General features: G+C 36.6%; 1 protein-coding gene across 1 annotated transcript in view; it reads right to left on the reverse strand.

Moving 5' to 3' along the window:
* Positions 1 to 200: 200 nt before the first annotated feature.
* The window catches only part of ZNF804A (zinc finger protein 804A), a 347,715-nt gene continuing 325,698 nt past the window's right edge, over positions 201 to 22,217 (reverse strand). Inside the window, exons 3-4 of the mRNA XM_070802557.1 lie at positions 5,609 to 5,739; positions 201 to 3,910 (exon numbers count right to left, since the gene is read on the reverse strand). Coding sequence (XP_070658658.1) covers positions 670 to 3,910; positions 5,609 to 5,739 — 3,372 coding nt within the window. The 3' untranslated portion in view covers positions 201 to 669. The remainder of the gene's footprint in view (positions 3,911 to 5,608; positions 5,740 to 22,217) is intronic.

Here is a 22,217-nt window from a genome sequence, read left to right on the forward strand (position 1 = left end):
CAGTATGAAAAACAGAAAAGTAAATAGACTTGTTATACTTTTTCTGAAAGACAGTATTATAGTATAAGTACCGATAGAGTGGCAAAGATGATTTGCTGAGCCTCTAAGGTTCAGAGATGTCAATAAACAGAGGAAACAATATAAATTCAAAACCTATTGTTACTATACAATCCCCAGTGAAAACCAACTAAAAACAAGGGTTTGATTTACTTAAATATTTAACAAAAATTTATTGCAAGAGATATTTTTCACTGAATTTACAGTTTCAAGGAGCATGGTACAAAACATAATGCCATCAGCTTTGTCTAAACATTAAATAGGTGCAAATACACAAAGATTAAAAAAAGTGACGGGCATACTTTACAACATAAATTACAGTACTATAAATATATTTTATATACATTATACATACTCTTAAGACATCATTTTGATATACAGCATAGATTATATTGATTTTCAAACTATTCAGTGCCTTAATAATATTATATATCAGAAGCTTAAGAATTTATTTGCATCATTACACTTATAGTAAGTGATTTCATATCAATGAAGCCATATTTTAGCTAGTTTATTTCCACCATTTAAATAGGCTATTATCCACTTAATGAGCATTAACACATATGGCAGTAGTTTTCACACGGATATTTTCTTTCCCTCTCATGGTGATGACTAGAACAGGGGCTGCAGTGGGATGACGGTAGGGTGCGGGGAGAGCAGCGAAGGGAAGAGGGCATGGGGCAAAGGTGGGAAAGCCAGATGGCTAGGATGAAGGACGGAAGCTGGGATGATTGGCACCTGAGGAGGAGCAACAAAAGTTGGCTGACTCCCAGGACAAAGCCTCGGCCCTACTGGTCCTACTGAGATCTGAGGTAATGATGTTCTGGTGAGAGCTGGGACGTGGGACAGAAACTGTTGGTGTGGTTGCAGCACTTTAAAGGTTCCTGCCGCTGCCGCTGCCGCTGCGGCTGCTGCCGCTGCCGCATGCTGTTGTAAAACAGTGTGGTGGATAGTGGTGACGGAGGTAGAACGCAGGGGCTGCTGCAAAGGCAAAGGCTGCAGAGGTGTGCTGGGGGGTGCGAGGGCGGCTGGGGGAAAAGTGAACTTGACCTTGTTGGCCAGCATGTTTGGCGGTAGGATGTGCTGGTATACTTCACATGGTAGGTTTTTGAACTTGTCATGGTTTTCTATCGGAATCAATAATGCCTGTTCTGGTAAAGCTAATGGAGCCAGGATCTGCTCTGTTGTTACAAAGGTATGGCCACTGACATGTGCTTCTTTGAATGGCAATGGTGGTTGTGCATTAAGGATTCCTGAATTAAAACACAGCCACTCCGTTGATGCCTCATTCATCTTGCCTTGTGGAAGGGCTTCAGCCAGTTCATAATGACAAAGGAACGATTTAGGTTGTGACTGTCTAAAGTTCCTTTCACTATTAGGCACCTTGAAAGGAATTTGCTTTTCATTGACATTTGTATCCTCACTTCTTTCTTTGTGTTCAAGCGAGGTACTGTCTATTTCTCCTTTTGCTGGGGCACTAACTGTATAGGCTGATGTGGTGGGTTCACTGGAAATCTCTGACGGTTCACCAGAAGTGGTCTCCATTACAACCTGCTGAGTTTCATCATTGGCTTCAGAAGGAAGAGGGCTGCTGGTGGGCACAGCCAGTTTATTTTCTACTTGGTCTAGTTGTTCTGAGTTCCTTTTGACATCTGCAGTTTCCTGTGGTTTTACTTCCTCTTTTCCCTCTTCACTTACTATTTTATCCTGGTGATGTAAGGAAGAATTGCCTTTCTTGGGATAATCTGTTTTCTCTTTGAGTTCCAAAGCTTCAAAACCCATGTGGAATCTATTTCTTTTTCTCCTCTGTTTCCTCTTAGGTTTGCAAGGAGCAGAAGCACGACGTGATGTCAAGAATTCTTCTGGTAGATAATTCTGTCGATTTAAACTTTCGTCTGAAGAATAAGAATATGAATGTTGTCTACGCTTTCGATGGCATCTTTCTGATTCATTAATGAGAGAATTATAACCTCTTTTAACAGCCTGGCTCTGACTCATGCATTTCATTTCATTCTGAAGAACTAGGCATCTGTGATCATGACCACAGCTGGACATTTTAGCTTTCCAACTACAGTATGTTCTGGAGTATGTTAAATTATGTTTTGCAGAATGTATCATTGTTGAATTGGATTGTCCATTTAAGACAACTGAGCTGTTTTTACAGTAGTTTTTAGAACTGATAAAAGTATTATTATTGTATTCAGTGTTCCAGGTTTTACACGTTTCTTCATTTTCACTTAAGTATATGGATGTAGATTTGGGCCTTTTATCAGGTAATTGCTGTGAGTCCAATAGTTGCTCTGCAGCTAAATACTGTTTTTCTGAAATTATTTCCAGTAGATTTTTCCTAGTTGTATCAGTGTAACTATTTTCTGTTTCCATTTTGAAGCGTGTTTCTGATTCTTTGGTTTTCTCTCCATAATTATGGTGACATAACTTTCTTTTTTTCTTTCGTCTACTTTTATGGAACCAACGTTCATGAGTATTTTTCAATCTTATTTTGTTGTATTTCCCATCTATAGCATCTGGCTTTATCTGATTTTTAGTAAAAGTATATTTTTTTGTTTTTCTGATCCTACAGGAAATATTTTTATACCTCTGACCCATAGTCTCGTTTTTTCCAGAATCACAGCTATTAGAGACAGTATCATCAGTCAAATGAGAAGTGACTTGGGTATGTCCACTTCTGCTACCTCCAATTTCATAATCAGTGAGTCCTGCCATAGACGTATCCTTGCAATCCAAAACTGGGTTCTTGTAAATTTCTTCTCCCTTCTGCTGAGAAGAAAGATCACTTAAAGGCAGCTTATTTTTATCTAGCTTGTTGTTTAACTTAGTGGACTTGAAGTCAAAACAGAGAGGATTACAGCTATAGGAAATTGATGGTTGAGTGGTGGTGTATGTCAGCATTTCTGATGGCCACTGAAGAACTGTGGATCCATCTTTGTTAAGTACGGGTATAAATGGCTCACATGGTCTTTTATATAAATCTTCTTTTGTGTGTAAGGTTATATTATCCTCTTCAGAATTTACAGGGGTCAACACGTCCAGACCGTGATTTTTATTTTCAACTTCAATCATGGATGTCACATTGCCCTTAACAGTTTCCTTGGTGGTAGTCTGCAAAGACATGTTGTCATCAGCCATATCAAGAACTATGGATTTATTTCCTAGCAATTCAGAAGTGTTACCATTTATAGGTGTGTCTTCATTAATAAGAATATCTTCTGGTGAAATCTGATCTGCTGAAGGGACTGAAATTTGACAATTATCTGCATCAGATGATGAAGGGAGCTGAAACTGACAAAATGGAGGTAATAATAATGGATCTTTTTCACTAGAAACTTTTTTCATCTCTTGAGTTTGAGTAGTTTCTTTGTCAGTGCACATTCCCTCTGGTGGATGAAAAGAGTTTGCTTTCTCCACGGAATTCAAAAGCACATCTGTTGGTGAAGATAGTTGAAGATGACAAGCACCCGGGACAAATCTACTTTTTCTGCTAAATCCTTTTTCTGCAGAGGCATCATCATTGTATTCAGAGAAGGCTGCAGCTGAGGACTCCAGTTTCACGGATGCTTTCTTTGGAAATGCAAAAGAAAAGCCAATTTTGTGTCTGTGAATCCCCTGGGCTTGATCTTCAAGTTGGTTATTTTTGGCCATATAACTCTTTGTACTTTCTGGATCTGCAGCAAGAGTGGTAACATCTTTAGCCTTCTCTTGACTATGAATCAAAGTGCATTTAAAATCTTCCTGGTTATTAACTGAATCCACAACAGCTCTTTGGGAAATTTCATTACAATTTTCTCTCACAGTAACAGTCGTTGACTTGAACATAGGACCGCTTCCAGGAGCGCTACAGAAAGAAACAAAAATATGTTTTCAGATAAGACACTTTTGAGGAAAAACAAGCATTTACATCTTAGAAATGTCATCATAAGATTTCTTTCAAGTTCGTAAATCTTTGTAAGATAATTACATTCATGTAGTGCAATTGACTTCCATAGTATCGCAATTTAATTTAGTTATTGGATATCATTTGGGATCACTTGGAGATGACCTCTTGAAGTTACTTTTACAGCTATTAACAGCAATGGTCAAAGATTTTCAGCCAGTGTTTCCAAAATAAAAATGTTTCTTTACCTCCATCAGTGACACTTTGGGATACAGAATTCTCTTAAAAAATACTTTTAATTCACAAATACTTAACTCCACATATTCTCTATATGGAGAATATGAAGGAAGTTAAAAGAAAAACTCTCAGTCATGATGTAAACAGGACTGGGAATTCAGTCCAACAATTCAACCAATGCTCATTGATTGTCTATCAAGACTCTGTGATATGCTCAATGAGAGCTTTAAGTCTTTTGGAATTGCCATTCTTAATATTTAAAAATTATCCTGAAGTTATCCATTATACCATTATATAGAATAAATATAGGTTGTGGTTTCCATTTATTTGGCATCACAGGATACCATAAATAGTGAGTTTTTATAAAAAAGAACTATACTGTCCAGCACACAAACAAAGAACTAACTAAATATCATCTTTGCCCCAAAAGAATCACGCTGTGCAGAGTTTCCCCTGCTTTTCTAAGATGTTAGTTTCTGAGAGGTAATAAATGGTCTCAAATGTTTTAATCAAATTATTTCTTTAAACTATGATACAATGTACTGGTTCACTGTCTTGTATGACAGTAAGAAACACTACTAATTCTTAATTTGCATCTCATTAGAGGCACCAAATTATTGGGAAAAACTGTGTGTGTATGTAAGGTGAAATATGTACTATATGCTAAGAAAAGTAACTTAGATAAGAAGTTTTGCTTCTTCTGTACATGTCTTATTATCAAGTCTATTTCCCTTAAAATATTATACTTTACATTTGCAAAGGCTACTTATAGGGCATTAAATTACAGAGGTACTATAATAGTCTGAAATGTAAACTTGCACTTGTATAATTTTTCATTTTTTACTGCACAGAATAAAAATACCTGGTTGGTATAATTGAATAGCAGTTTCGTTTGGTTTTAACAGTTCACTATAGGATTCCAGATATATTTACACTTTATTTTGACTTTAAAAATCTGACATCTCAAACAATGTTTTGATATGTCAGTATTCCCTAACACTATTTCTTTTTCTCCTTCCATATGTATTCTTAAAGATCATTTCAAATAAAAGTTCTCCAAATTTTCAATTAAAAAATAACTTCTACTTATAACAAGGGCTATGAGATGGTGTTTACATCGCTTCTTCAATCAAATGTTTTGAATTTCAATAAGAAATAGAATGGCTTTCTATTAACACAACTTGATTAATAATGTAAAATTAATTTTTAGAAAGGAAAATTGCAGCAATTTGGTTTTTTATTGAAATGTGCATTAAAAAGGTGTTTGCCTAAATCTCAAATTCAATTTACTGTTCACAGGCCACAGAAAGTTATGAAAATGTGATTGTCTTAATCTGGGTACAGAAATAAATAGATTTGTGCCCTTTATTCATTTCCTTTATTTGTGATCATGTTTTAAGAAAACAGTCACTGCACACTCACCATACGGTTTCCTTTCTTAGCTCGGCCAGCTTGTGCAGGCGTTGGAGTGCCTTTTCCTGTTTTCTTTCATCTTTCCTGGATTTAGATGCTACATTTCGAGCAAATTCCCTTTGTTTCAGTTCTTTGAGCCTCTATTAAAAAATATGAAAATGATTAATAGCATTTGAGTCTATAGTAATGTCAAAGTCATTATTATTGTTATTGAAATTTTCTAATGCATCATCTTTGATCTCATCTAAGGAAAGTACAGCATTTGTGACAATCTACTTCTAACAAAATATGTTCTTGCACTTTTGGCTTGTAAAAAGAGTGCCAAAACACATCATTACATGGTATTAAAATGTATACCTATGCCTTAATAAACTGGAAATTTGATCTTTGCCTACTGATTGTTGCCTGCCAAGGTTCTCTGCCTAATTCATACATGTCTTGTGCGTGTATGTGTGCTAAGTCACTTCAGTCGTGTCCAACTCTGTGCCACCCTGTGAATTGTAGTCCCCCAGGTTCCTCTTTTCATGGTCTTCTCCAAGCAAGAATACTGGAGTGGGTTGCCATGCCTTCCTTCAGGGGATCTTCTCAACTCAGGGACTGAACCTTTATCTCTTACGACTCCTGCTTTGGCAGGCAAGTTCTTTACCACTAGCACCATCTGGGAAACTGTTGGAGTCTTAAAAAAACAAACTAATTTTTAAAACAAATCCAATTAGCTTGTGTATTTTAGTTGTGTGTAATAAATTCCATCATTTTAAAATTTGTATTAAGGTACAGTTGCTTTACAATATCGTGTCACTTTCTACTGTACAGGAAAATTAATCAGCCATTTGTATACATATATCCCTTCTTTTTTGGATTTCCTTCCTATTTAGGTCACCAAAGAGCAGTAAGTAGTTTCTTGTGCTATACGAAATGTTCTCTTTAGTAATCATTTTATACATAGCAATGTATATATGTCAATTCCAATCTCCCAATTCATCCCACCCCTCCTTCCTTTCTTGGCATCTTACATTTGTTCTCTATGTCTGTATCTCTATTTCTGCTGATATGCTCTACATTAGAAAGGTATCTGATCTTTTTCATATTTTCTAAGAAGAGTAAATGTCTTACATGAATCTACAAGGCAAATTCCCACTAAAAATGTGATTTAAAATAATCCCATCCCTCAAATATCAGGCATATTTCTCAAATAATTCAAGATCTAGGAAGAAAATTAGCAGTATTATTGTGAAAATTCTTGTTACATTGAGCATATGTTTCATCCTTATTAAAGGAGCTGAGGTTTGAGATTGAAGGACAGAAAAATAACATGTCAAGTTGAATAGAACTGATAAATAGCCATGTATGTGGCATGATTTAAGAGATACCAAAGCGGTCCCATGCCCCAGATATTTTCACTATAGTCTTTCACAGAAACAGTATACAGCCATTAAAAACTTTAAAAAAAGATTTTAAAGTACTATATTTTCCTGTGGAATTCATGTCATGCCATCATGACATATCAGAGTCTTAAAATAGGAATCTAAGAGAATAAAGCATATACTAATCACATTTCCATGAAGTGATTGAACAAAAACTTTTGAGATAATTTGCATTGACATATTTGTGAAGGAGATTATTTAGAGCTGAATTTAAATAAAATAAAGACCATGTCATAAATGTCTAACTTGTGTTGCTGCTGCTGCTAAGTCTCTTCAGTCATGACTGACTCTGTGCGACCCCATAGACGGCAGCCCACCAGGCTCCACCGTCCCTGGGGTTCTCCAGCCAAGAACACTGGAGTGGGTTGCCATTTCTTTCTCCAATGCGTGAAAAGTGAAAGTGAAAGTGAAGTTGCTCAGTCGTGTCCGACTCCTAGCGACCCCATGGATTGCAGCCTACCAGGCTCCTCCGTCCATGGGATTTTCCAGGCAAGAGTACTGGAGTGGGTTGCCATTCATAAAAATAAAATTTTGATATATTATCGCATTGATATAACAAAAGTGGCTGCAATTTTATAACACATATTCAACCATTTATTGTTTTTGAAAATATGTAGAATTAGAGTATAATAGGGCAAGATGGTTTTGGTTATCTCTGTCTCCTAAAATCTTGAGGTCATATCAAAATTCATTCAACAACTTATTGATCACCAGCATGGTTACTCTGTAAAATGTCTAGGATATTTTTAAAAAGGTAAAAGATGTGTTTTTACCTTTATCTAGTGTGTTAGTGTGTGTGTGTGTTTCTGTGACTGTATGTGTGGACAAGTGAGTGTATATTTATATACATTTCACAAAAATAGGGAGACAAGGCACACAGTAAAAGATAATGGCAATCAGTGGTTGAGGAAATCTTTTTGTGACCTATGAGGACAGTACAGGGGTGCACCCAAAACCCCTAGGTAGGCTCCTGAGAAAAGCCACATCTGATCTAGGTTTTAATGGATGTAAAAACATGAAGAAGAAGGGTTGAATGTTGGAAGTGGGAGGATATTTCAGGAGAAATAAAAGTTTTGTAAAACATAGAAATAAGAGCATGCAGATTCTGAAAAAATGCATGATTTAATGAAGCATGGCTACAGCAGAGTGTATGTGTGGAAGTAGCAAGACTTAATGAATTATAAGGTCCAACCATTTCCTGGGGGACCCTGTCTAACATATGACTTAATGTAACTGTAGAAAACATTAAGGGGAGTTTAAACAATTCAATGTCACAATACCATTTTCTTTTTATTTTGTTTTTCCATGATACAATTTTCATTTTATTAAGATTCTTTTGGCATCGGTATGCATGAAATTTTGCCATGTAGTAAAATTAAAGACAAAGTGACCAATAAATAGAATTTTACAATGAACCAGCTAAAAACATTAAAAACCTTTTCTAAAGGAATTGCAGTGGAGAGAAAAAGTAGAATTAGTGATTTATTAGGTGTGCATAATTGAATGACCTAAAGGATATGCATTACCTTTACTGAGAAATAACATCTGCCATTTTAACAAACAGACAGTCAATCCAGAGAGGGTTTGGGTTAGGAGGAGGATGCTAAGAGAGAATTTGAAGATAAATTCTCTAAAATAAACATTTTAAAATCAAAGTGCCAAGTGAAATAAAGCAAGAATGCTGCAATATCAATGAAAGAACTAACAACTAACATTCAAAGTTTTTAAGAAGTTCTATTTATATATAGCAATATTTTAACAATCAGACATAATTTTTCCTACTAGATCCTTCAGGAAGCTGATACAATTAAAAAAAATAGATGACTATTTTAAATAAAATTTTTAGAATAAATGTTAATTTCTGATATATATGTTGTATATATATATATATATATGCAAGTTAAATGTACAATGCTTCTAACAAAAAGCAAAGCTTTTCTAAAGCAAGTATATGAAATTGCTAGGAATCCACTGTTTACAGCTTCAAATTAACCATTATGATCTTACTTAATCCATTTCTACTGATATAATAGTTAAATATCAAGGAGTCTGTCAATTTTCAAATGCCAAAACAGTTGTGGTATAGCTGTGAAATAACTGAGTGATTGACATGGCAGAATCAACTCCTAAATGATGATTTAGAGAAGAATGCAGATGTTGTTTTTGTCTTGCAGAGGTTGTCAGTTCAGTTCAGTCACTCAGTCATGTTAGAATCTTTGCAACCCCATGGACTGCAGCATGCCAGGCCTCCCTGTCCATCACCAACTCCTGGAACCTACTCAAACTCATGTACCTGCGTCAGTGATGCCATCCAACCATCTCATCCTCTGTTGTCCCCTTCTCCTCCTGCCTTCAATCTTTCCCAGCATCAGGTTCTTTTCAAATGAGTCAGTTCTTCACATCAGGTGGCCAAAATATTGGAGTTTCAGCATCAGCATCAGTCTTTCCAATGAATACTCAGGACTGATTTCCTTTAGGATGGACTGGTTGGGTCCACCAAATTACATTCAAGTAATGTATTGAATCTATTGATCTCAATCTCCCTCTATATACATAAAACTTTTCTTATCTCGGTGATAGACTTCCTAATATCAAGGTAAATAAACTTGACTAATATTTAGGGACTACTTAGTTGTAGAGGTTATATATGCTGTGTGCACTCAGTCACGTCCGACTCTTTCTGACCTTATGGACTGTAGCCTGCCAGGTTCCTCTGTCCACAGAATTCTCTGGGAAAGAATACTAGGAGTGGGTTGCCGTTTCCTTCTGCAGGGGATCTTCATGACCAGAGATGAAATTGGAGTCTCTTTCATCTCCTGCATTGGCAGACAGATTATTTCACCACTGAGCCACCTGGGAAACTGCAGAGGTTATAGGTCTGGCCAAATACTTTGGTCAGTTTTAGGATAGAATTTATCAGTCTTTATATCCTTTCTTGCATTTTTCTGCAGCGAAATAAAGTCCTACATAATATTTTAGAACTATAAGAGTAATTTTGAAAGGTAAAAAAATAGAAACCAAGTGAATTCTTCTGAGAATGCCAAATGGAAAGAAAACTTAAGTTCCACACAAAGGAATATACAAGATTATACCAGTGAGGCTTATGGAAATATCAATGTTATTTCAAAAGCTTCCTCAATTTATTGAGAATCACTCTTAAAAAATTCTTGGTGATAAATGTCAAGACAGGTATGACAGTCAGCAAGAATTAGAAAATTAAAAGTATGTTAAAAGGAACTTGTGGGTGGATGTGGTCTGTCTACTGCATTGTAAAACAAATTGTAATATATGCTCACATATACTTCAACATATACTTTGAAAATATGCACTAAAGAAAGAAAAAGCAGAAATCAATATTCTTTGGTTATGATACCATCTCAGAGGGTCTATTCTACTTTCCCACTGATTTACTTCTCTTAGTCTATAGAGAAACAGAATGTCACAAGGGCAACACAAGGTCATTAATCCTCAGATATGGTCTCAGGAGAACCCATGGAATTGGATGGTTGGTAAAGTTATAACGATACTGGCCTCAAGTTAGTGATGGTGTTTAGAGAGTGGCAAAGGTTTAATCAATGTGAGAAATAGAGAAAAAGCAAGAGAGAGAAAAATAGCACTTAAAAGACTCAGCAGTTTCTGTGCAAACATTTAGATAAATTACATTGTTTTACAATTGCAAACCAAACTTTCATGAACATTCTTATATGTATATTGTGTACACCTGTCTAATTACACCCAAAGGACAGGTTCCTACAAGAAACACTAAAATAAAAGATCAAAATGCACTTTTTGAGATTTTCCAAACTGCTGTACACGGCCTTATACCGTCATTGTACTGTTCCCAACAGCGTATGAGAATATATACCTTATCCAATACTGGGCAGCATCCCTCTAAATTTGTTTAGTTTAGAGAGATGACAGACAAAAAGTGATATATTATATATATTATGATATACTTATTGGCAGTCAATAAGTGATATATGATTTAATGTTTTGCTATGATTCATTTACTTACTAGGAAGTGGAAATATTTTTACATACATAACAGCCACCTGTATCTCTTCATTTAAAATTAATACTGTTCCTTAAAATTTATTACACAGTATTATATACATTACTTTGAAAATAAGCATGAAAGCAAACAGAGCTAGCCTTATTATCCATATTTAGAGATGACAAAACGAAAGTTGAGCAAATTTTAAACTTGTTCACAGATGTGTGCGAGTGGTAGAACCGGACTGGAATCAGGATTTCCGGGAACATTTCATGTGATTTATCTCCTATGTTTACTCTGCAATATGTTATTCAAGATGCCTAACTCTTTAGGTCAGGTTCATTGGGATGTACTGCAAATATTCATTTATCTTTCAGCAAATACTTCTTGAATGCCCAATACCTGTCAGCTGTTATTCTAAGCACTGTTGATATATCTGTGACAACGGAGGATAAAAGCTCTGTTCGTTGCATGAATTTTTTGTCACAGTTGAGAGAAACGTACATTAAAACTTATAAATAAGTCAGTTGTATAGTACAGTAGATAATGAAAAGTGCTATGGATGAAATGAATTTAAGCTGAGGGTGTAGGAAGTAAGGGCTTCCCAGGTGGCTCAGATGGTAAAAAATCAGCCTGCAATGTGGGAGACCTGCATTCGATCCCTGGGTTGGGAAGATCCCCTAGAGGAGGGCATGGCAACCCACTCTAGTATTCTTGCCTGGAGAATCCCCATGGACAGAAGAGCCTGGCAGGCTACAGTCCACGGGGCCACAATTTCAAATAGAGTGATTAGGGAAGGTTTTTTTTTATTAGGCTTATTCTTTATTTCTGTTTTAAAAATCACCACAAATTTAACAGCTATAAACAGCATGCGTTATTATCTCCATATTTCTGTAGATGAATATGCCTCTTCTGTGCTCAATGAAGTTGTTGATCAAGATTTTTTCTCATTTGGAGACTTGTGTTGGAAAAAAATCATCTCACAACCTCCCTAAGGTTGTTGGTAGAGTTAATTTCCTTGTGTTTGTGGGACTGAGAACCCCAGCTTCATACTGGCTATAAGCCAGGGCTACTCTGGTTAACACTGCCCACTCTGCTGGTAACAGAAATCAACACTGAGTCCCCAAGATGGCATTGTTCCCTGGAGTGATCAGCCATTAGCTGGTGGTAGGTTAATTACGCTGGGCAGCAACCTTCCAAAAAAAAAAAAAAGAGGAAGTAGTTTTGCTCTTCCTGCAATAGGCATTTACTCTGGATATGAACTTACCTTCCCTGTTAACACTTCTGTCAAAGCTACAGTCTATGTGGACTTCTTTTGTTGTCCAGTGGTTAAGAATCTGCCTTATAATGCAGAGATGCAGGTTTAATCCCTGGCTGGGGAACTAAGATCCTACATGCTGCAGAGCAAATAAGCCTGTGTATCACAACTAGAGAGTCTGTGAGCTGAAAGGAAAAGATGCCACATGATGCAATGAAGATCCCGTGTGCCTCAACTAGGACCCAATGCAGTCAAATAAACAAATAAAATTAAAAACAACAGCAACTGCAAACTATGGGCCTACAGAATGCCATTTCCATCATTATGGTACTCCACGTTTATGATCATTGCTCTCACTAAGAAACTCTCTTCACAGCAAAGAAAGAAAAAGTGTGGAAGTGGGCCCATGCTCATAGAATTCAGTGGTCTTATCATGTTCCCCACTGTTTTGAAGTAGCTTGTTTGAAAGAAGGGAGGAATGACCTTTAGAAGGCTCAGTTATATCTAGAGTTAAATTGCTAGGTGTCGATACCTAGCAGGGCTGGAGCAATGTTATCCAAGAGGCTGTATGTCCTCTGAATTAGTGTCCAATATATAGTGTTAGTTTTCTCATAACCAGGACTGAAGGATTCAAAAGCAAGGGGTAGAAACTGAGATGGCATCACTCACTACTATCCCTAGTGGTTCACTAGCAAAATCTTTGATTTCTGTACCCACAAACTTACGCTTTTGTGTCCTAGAAGTCTTAGTTCCAAATCGGAGGATAATTCCACCCAGGAGATACATCGATTATTCCACTGAACTGGGAATTAAATTTTTTACTTTGCTGCTTTGGGCTTTTTATACTGAATCAACCTGCAAAGAAGGGTGGCACTGTGCTGGGTGAGATGACTGATCCTGATCACCAAGGAGACAATGAACTACTAGCCACAATAGTGGTGAGGAAAGTTATCTGGAATACAGGAGCTCCCTTTTGGTGTCCCAGAGTTATCATGCCCTGTGATTAAAGAAGGTCAATGGGAAACTACAACAACTCAATTCAGACAGTACTAGTAATGGTCCAATCCCCTCGGGAATGAAGGTTTGAGTCATTCCATCATGCAAAATACCATGATCAGCTAAGATGCTTGTTGAGAGCAAAGGGAATGAGTAGTGGAATAAAGCAGTTATAAATATCAACTATGATCACATGACTAGCTATATTAATTAATGTAATTGTCATGGGTATTTCTTCCTCATTTAGTTATGAAATACATATACATTTTCTTTCTTCATTTATTCTGTTACCATATAAGATATATTGAATTTATATCATAGTATATAACTAACAGGATTGCAAGAAGAGCTAACACTACCAAAGAATTTTAATCCTCTTCTAGGGAGCAAATTAGTGCATTTTCAGTTGCATACAGGATGCATTTATTTTAGGAAGCAAAGTACCTATTTTTGTCTTTGTTTAGACATTAAGTATAATTTAAGGGGAGAAGGAAATGGCAACCCACTCCAGTACTCTTGCCTGGAAAATCCCATGGGTGGAGAAGCATGGTAGGCTACAGTCCATGGGGTCGCAAAGAGTCCGACACAACTAAGCGAAGTCACTTTCACTTTCACTTTCAAGGGGATATCAGGAGTTTGAGCAAGCTCCAGGAGTTGGTCATGGATCGGGAAGCCTGGACTGCTGCAGTCCATGGGGTAGCAAAGTTGGACATGACAGAGCGAGTGAACTGAACTAAAGGAGATATCTGCCAAATTGATGAGGGAAAGACTTAAGATAGTTAACTGTGCTTGTCAATCTGGCTAGGCCATAGAACCCAGATATTTGGTCAAATACCAGACTAGATGTCAGATACCACTGTGAAGAAATTTTTTAGATGAGATTAACATTTAAATCAGTATATTTTAGATATAAATCTCATCTAAGATCATTTTTACATGAGATAAACTTTAAATCAGATAAGTAATAAGATTTATTCCTTAAATCCTAGTAAAGCAGATTACTCTCCATAATGTGGGTGGGCTTCATTCAGCCTGTTGCAGACAGCCTTTAGACTTTAGACTACAACATTAGCTCTTTCTTAGGTTTCCAATCTGGCACATTTTGGACTTGTCAGCTCCCACAATGTGTGAGCCAGTTCTTCAAAAGAAGTGAACAGACTGAGAGAGACTGATAGATAGATATTCTATTAGCTCTATTGACTTCCCTCATAGCTCAAGTGGTAAAGAATCTGCCTGCAATGCAGGAGACCCCGGTTCAATTCCTGGGTCAGGAAGATTCCCTGGAGAAGGAAATGGCAACTCACTCCAGTATTCTTGCCTGGAGAATCCCATGGACAGAGGAGCCTGGCAGGCTACAGTCCATGGGGTCACAAGAGTCAGACGCGACTTAGTGACTAAAGAGAGAGAGATTAGCTCTGTTTCTCTGGCAAACCCTCATTAATACAGGTTTTCACCAAAATGTGGGTATCTAGATACGATATTTGTGGCGAACAATGCAAATTGCCTTCACATTATACCCTACATCCTTGTAATTCATTAATAGAATTCCAATTTGGGGGGAGGGACAGAAGGATATTCAATTAAAATAATAAAAATTTCAACCTCCTTGAAATGTGTGGGTATGTGACACAAACCTCACTAATAGAATTGTAAGCAGATGCCTCTGAGGAGCATGTACCTAAAAAAACAAGTCTCATTAAAATATATATATATGTTTTTTTAACTATGTTTTTCACTTCCTACCCATGTGCAGTTGTGAGTCTTAGATGAGAAACAATGATCTTTTCAGCTGCAAATCTGTCAGCTTGACAGAGAAGGCCTAGATTCTGAAGCTAGCAAAGCAAAAAATAAAAAAGATTCCCCCTCCCCTAAAAGCATAATTGAATTATGTATTATACTAGGATGGATTACCTATGTAGCTTGCAAAAAAAATAAAATCCAACTTTACCTGATTTTACTTTTATTTGCAGCTGAAAGAAATCTTAGCTTTATATATTGACTTACTAGATGTATGACTGGATAATTACTTTCATATTCTTAGAAATTTGTTCCCTCAGATAAAGTTGCTGATGATATCTAAAGTTCATTCTAGTTTTTACATTTCAAGATTGATGTTTTCAATGTCATCTTTTAAGATGGACTTAGTTTTTACCAAATAAAATGTGTATTTAGAACAATAATAATAATTACTTTGTTAAGTGTTTTCTCCACTACAAGTAAATGCATTACTCCTTTAAACTGGTTCAATACTTCTGTTCCTATTTTCATGTACCTTAGTAAGTCAATATATTGCCCAGTATTACTGTTTCCACAGGCTTAAGATTTCCTTTAAATTCCTGAGAGTTGTTTCTATAACGAACTATTTTTAATGGTTTTTGAAAAATCTAAGTATGCTTTCTATCTTATACAGAGTAATACCTTCAAAGAATTACAACTCAATCACCATCTCTATTTCCTGAATCAATTTATCTCTCTTGGAAGACACCATGCACTGGATTCTATTAGAATGTTAGCAAATATATTTCTTCAGGGAGGTTAAGATATTCAAGTGAATGGTATCACACTTCAATGTGTAATTTCCTTCTAGTCATTATCTAATCAATGGTTTTAAGCTGAGTGAACCTGTGGAAGCTTCTTTTTAAAATTTCTTTTCCCATTACTATCATGAATACATATCTTTTGAACTTTTCTCTTGGCAGCTTTAGAGGCATCTAATCTCTTAATGGCATATCAGATCGGAACAATATCTTTCCCCAAGGCCTCTCATTCTTTGGATTCCATTAACTGAAGTTTCTCTTTATGGACAAAAACTCATTCTATTTCTAATATAAAACTCTTTGCAATCTGTATGTGTTATGTCTAAAACTGATTTTTCCAACCATTCAGTTCATTTTCTTAAGTGCTGGAGCAGAAGCGTCTTGCACATTGTAAGTACTCATGAATGCTTGTCAAATTGAATTGGCACAGGATTGCAGTGATTAACTTCTCATACAATAGGAGGCTTTGAAAATTTGTTAGCAAAAATCTCAATAAGATCTTTGGTATACAGACAAAGCAATGGAAACTTGAGTCTAAGAAATATTGACACTTTTATTTTAAAAAATACACAAACAACTTCAGTAGCCAAAAGTATATTTAGAATTATGGTTCAATTTCATAAGGAAACACCATGCATCTACTAAAGAACCTCTTGATGAAAGTGAAAGAGAAGACTGACAAAGTTGGCTTAAAGCTCAACATTCAGAAAACTAAGATCATGGAATATGGTACCATCACTTCATGGCAAATAGATGGGGAAACAGTGGAAACAGTGTCAGACTTTGTTTTTCTGGGCTTCAAAATCACTACAGATGGTGATTGCAGCCATGACATTAAAAGACGCTCACTCCTTGGAAGGAAAGTTATGACCAACCTAGATAGCATATTGAAAAGCAGAGACATTCCTTTGTCAGCAAAGGTCCATTTAGTCAAGGCTATGGTTTTTCCAGTGGTCATGTATGGATGTGAGAGTTGGACTGTGAAGAAAACTGAGCACTGAAGAATTGATGCTTTTGAACTGTGGAGAAGACTCTTGAGAATCCCTTGGACTGCAAGAAGATCCAACCAGTCCATCAGAAGGAAATCAGCCCTGGGTGTTCATTGGTAGGATTGATGTTGAAGCTGAAATCCCAATAGTTTGGCCACTTGATGCGAAGAACTGACTCATTGGAAAAGACCCTGATGCTGGGAAAGATTGAGAGCAGGAGGAGAAGGGGATGATAGAGGATGAGATTGTTGGATGTCATCACTAACTCAATGATCATGGGTTTGGGTGAACTCCGGGAGTTGGTGATGGACAGGGAGGCCTCACGTACTGTAGTTCATGGGATCACAAAGAGTCGGACATGACTGAGCGACTGAACTGAACTGAACCACCAGTAATGCTAAGAGTTTAATATATCCGGAATATTGTTGTATTATAATGCTAGTTTTTAAAATGGCATGCTTATGATTTTACAATATAAAGGTATCTGTAGCTATAGAGGACTTCCTAGGTGGCGCTAGTGGTAAATGCAGGAGATGTAAGAGACACAGGTTTGGTCCCTGGGTCTGAAAGATCCCCTGGAGAAGGATATGGCAACCCACTCCAGTATTCTTGCTTGGAGAATTCCATGGAGAGAGGAATCTGGCAGTCTACAGTCCATGGGGCTGCACAGAGTCAGACACAACTGAAATGACTGAGCACAGCACATCAGTAGCTATAGAAGACTAAAAATGCTAGAATACATAAATGCTAATGAATATTTTTCTTTGTAAGGTAAAATCAGAAGTATTATACTTTTATTTTCCATTATATGCTATTTTGCCATTTTTTTCCTTGTTAGCCTGTTTTACTATGAGGTTTTTTAAATTTCAATTTGAAATATAAATAATAAATATACTTTAAGGCTGAAACAAAAATTATCATTGTATCTTCCTATCATACATTCATCTTTATGTGCTTAGTCATTTAGTTGCATTCAACTCTTTGTGACCCCACGAAATGTAGCCCGCCTGACTCCTCTGTTCATGGAATTTTCCAGGCAAGAATAATGGAGTTGATTGCCATTTCCTTCTATAGGATATCTTCCCAACCCAGGGATTGAAGCTGCAGGTGGTTTCTTTACCACTAGTGCTATTTGGGAACCCCACATTCATGTTGATGGCCCAATAAATGGTGGTGCTAGTGGTAAAGAACCCACCTGCCAATGCAGAAGACATGAGACACAGGTTTGATTCCTGGGTTGGCAGGCTCCCCTGGAAGAGGGCGTGGCAATCCGCTCCAGTAGTCTTGCCTGGAGAATCTCATGACAGATGAGCCTGGCAGGTTATAGTCCATAGGGTCGCAAAGAGTCAGACACGACTGAAGTGACTTATCACACAAATAATTAGAGTGTTCCAAATACTTCCAAGATCTTTGAACATTCACAGATAAATCATTATATGTAATACAAAATGATAAAACAAATCTGGTGGAGTTTTACATACATGATCTTTAACATCATGGAATAATTGTGGGTTGGTTAATATTTTAATCTTTTTAGCATATGTATGGTGGGAAAATAATATGTAGGGACTGCTGCTGCTGCTAAGTCACTTCAGTCATGTCCGACTCTGTGTGACCCCATAGACGGCAGCCCAGCAGGCTCCCCTTGTCTCCAGGCAAGAACACGGGCGTGGGTTGCCATGGAAAGTAGGACTCAAAATCTGTGAGAAATACAGTATCACATTATATAGAAATAGATATATACTTTTTCTATTTCTCTCTGTTAATATTTATATATATATATATATATATAAAATTATGAAAGATTTATCATGTATTTATAATAAAAAATGATCAAAGAGTTGGCAAACATCTTATCAATAGAGTAATTTAACCTCGGTGTAACTTATAGTTGTTTCTTAGGCATATAATAAAGGTGGAATATTGTGTTATTAGACAATTTTGCTTATAACTGGAAATAACTCCTATTTTGAAAACTGCATTTGAGCTGAGAAGAGTGTGAAGGATTTATTAATACTTGGTGGGAAGCCATAACTGGTGACTTCCTTGAGTACAAACCAGGTTTGTCCCTTGCCAGGACCATTGAAATTATACCCACAGAGCCTTTTAGGTATAATCGTTCCAATTTGTGAGATATGCAAACTTCTAAGCCATAGTGGGTTTCACATTCACCCCTGTGATGTCTCTTGGCAATAAAATGGTAACTTGAAATTCCAAGGGATAGAGCCTCCAAATTGTATGGAAATGTAAGGACTTGTGCTGGAGAGAAAACAAAACAAAACAAAACAAAACACCTGGTGTGGGATACTGGCTTATAACTTTCTGCTGCTAAGTCATTTCAGTCGTGTCTGACTCTGTGCGACCCCAAAGACAGCAGCCCACCAGGCTCCCCCGTCCCCAGGATTCTCCAGGCAAGAACACTGGAGTGGGTTGCCATTTCCTTCTCCAGTGCATGAAAGTGAAAAGTGAAAGTGAAGTCGCTCAGTCATGTCCGACTCTTAGCGACCACATGGACTGCAGCCTACCAGGCTCCTCTGTCCATGGGATTTTCCAGGCAAGAGTACTGGAGTGGGATGCCATTGCCTTCTCCAATATAACTTTCTAAGTGAACCTAATGCTGAATAATCATTCAAAACTTCATATGTGGCAGGATAGGCCTGCCCAGGATAAGCTATGTTCTAGGCACTGAGACCAGAGCTGGGCATTGTGATCTTGCTGACCTGTACCCTGGGGGCTGCTTGAATTCTGCTTCACATCTCAAGAGCATGGGGATCTTGACAGAGGCAGCCAAGAGCCAGAGAACAAACATGAAAGCAATACTTGAGTATCTGGGATGAAATCAGCTTGAGGAGTCTTAAGGTGAGGGATCTATGAGACCCTAATAGATGGCAGATCTCATAGAAATGAACACTGGCCAGTTAGATCACAGGAGAAACATTACAGGAATGCGATGCTGGGATTTTAGAGCTACATGGCTACGTGAAGATTGTTGTTTAGTCACTCAATCCTGTTCAACCTTTTGGTGACTCCATGAACTAGCCCATCAGGCTCTTCTGCCCATGGGATTTCACAGGCAAGAATACTGGAATGAATTGCCATTTCCTCCTCCAGAGGATCTACCCAACCCAATCCAGGGATCAAACCCACGTCTCCTGTGTCTCCTATATTGGCATGCAGATTCTTTACCACTCAGCCACCTGGGAAGCCCCCTACATGAAGATACAAGTTAAAAATCTTTCCAAATGTTTAGAAACTATTATTATGTGATGTCAGCGAAAATGGCAGAGTAAAAGTTCTGGGAAGCTGACCCTATGCAGAAACAAAAAAATAAGTAAAAATTTTCAGAATCAAAATTGTCAAACTCTTTGTCAAAACTCTGGAAAACCGTCAAGGTTTGATAGCAGCCAAGTAACTGGTCAATCAAGAAAAAGATAATTTAAACACAGTAGGAGAGCTTTCTGGCACTTTAATTCACCTTTGTCCTTCCTACCTATCTGCGGGAAAAACAAACTGTCGATCAAAAATACTGTATCTGGCAAAATAATATTTCAGAAATAAAGAGTAAAATCAAGGTATTACCAAATAATCAAAATCTAAGGGAGTTGCTGCTAATAGACTGGTCTTATAAGATTTTTAAAGCTAAAGGGAGACCCTCAGGCTGAAGTTAAAACACAAAAGAGTAACCTAAAGTCATATGAAAAAATAAAGTGTACTGGTAAAGGTAACTCCATAGGTAAATATAAAAGCCAGTATGACTGTATTTTGCTTTGTAACTACTCTTTTACTTATATGTGTTTTAAAATACAAATCATAATTCAGTAATTATAAATCTATGCATTGTGTATATAATGTAGGAAAATGTAACTTTTAACAATAACTACATGAAGGGTAAGGCACAGAGCTCTATCAGGGCAGAGTTTTGAACACAATCAAAGACACCGAACACACCATTTATAAAAATTAGTTCAAGATGGATCAAAAACTAAATATAAAAGCTAAATCTACACAACTCTGAAGAGAATCATAGGGCTAAATCTTCACAACCATAGTTTTGGCTATGGTTCTTGCATATGACACCAAAAGCAAGATTGGCAAAAGAAAAGCATAGATAAATGGGGATAAATTAAGATTAAGCACTTGTATGCATCAGACAAAGTAAGTGAAAAGATAACCTACAGAATGGGAAAAATACTTGCAAATAAACTAACGGTCAATTATCCAACTGTATATGGAATCTAAAAAATACAGCAAACTAGTGAATATAACAAAAAAGAAGACTCATAGAGAATAAATTAGTAGTTACCAGTGGGAAGCAGGGGAGGGGCAGTATAGGGTGGGAGGGATGGAAGGCACAAACTTTTGGGTGTAAGTAAGATAGGCTCAAAGATAATGAACACATATAGCCAATGTTTTATAATTTTAAAATTTCAACAACCAAATATTTAAAAATGGGGCAAGATGTTTGAACAGACATTTATCTGAGGAAGCTATGAAAATGGCAAACAAGGACAGGAAAGTATGCTTAGCAATGAGATGGCATTTCATAATTATTAGGATGGATACTTTTTTAAAGGAAAATAGCATATGTTGGCAAAGATATGGAGAAATTGGAACTCATTTTTATTGCTATTGGCAATGCAAAATGGGCAGTTGCTATTGAGTATTCTCTGGCAAATGCTCAAAAATTAAACATATTATTATCTATAATCTAACAATTCCATTCCTACATGTATACATAAAGTGTTTCAAATCAAATTTAAAAAATACTTGCACACAAATGAACACATAAGTACTATTTGCAATAGTCAGAGAGGAAAATAATCCAAGTGTCCATCGATAAATGGACAAACTATGGTAATCCATACAGTGGAACATTATTTACCCATGAAAAGGAATATACAATATGGATATACTTCAAAAATGTTGTGCTAAATTAAGCCAGACATAAAAGGTCACATATTATATGATTCCATTTATATGAAATTTTTATAAAGCAAAACCCATAGATATAGAAAGCAGAGTGGCTTTGGGTTGGGGTAGGGGAAAATGGGGAATGACTCTTTAAAGTGTATGGGGTCTCTTTTATGGGTGATGAAAATGTCAAGCTAGATAGAGAGATAGTTTCATAGAATGGTGAGTGTACTAAATGCCATTGAATTTATGAGCAATTTGTATAATAAAGTGAATTGCTCACTTTATTATGGTGAATTTTATTCTATGTGAATTTCACCTAAAAAGTAGAATATGCATTGATTTTTCTCATATTATTTATATAATCAACATTTTATCCAAGATTTTCCTTAATTGGTTAAAACAAAATGAGTTAGTTTTAAGACCCTCAAGCAAAATTGCCAGTTTGGAGAAGGTAAAAATAAGAGGATCAGAAGATGTGAAAAAGTAATAATAATATAAAACAAAAA

Source organism: Bos indicus, chromosome 2 (assembly GCF_029378745.1).
Source record: "Bos indicus isolate NIAB-ARS_2022 breed Sahiwal x Tharparkar chromosome 2, NIAB-ARS_B.indTharparkar_mat_pri_1.0, whole genome shotgun sequence".
Lineage (NCBI taxonomy): Eukaryota > Metazoa > Chordata > Mammalia > Artiodactyla > Bovidae > Bos > Bos indicus.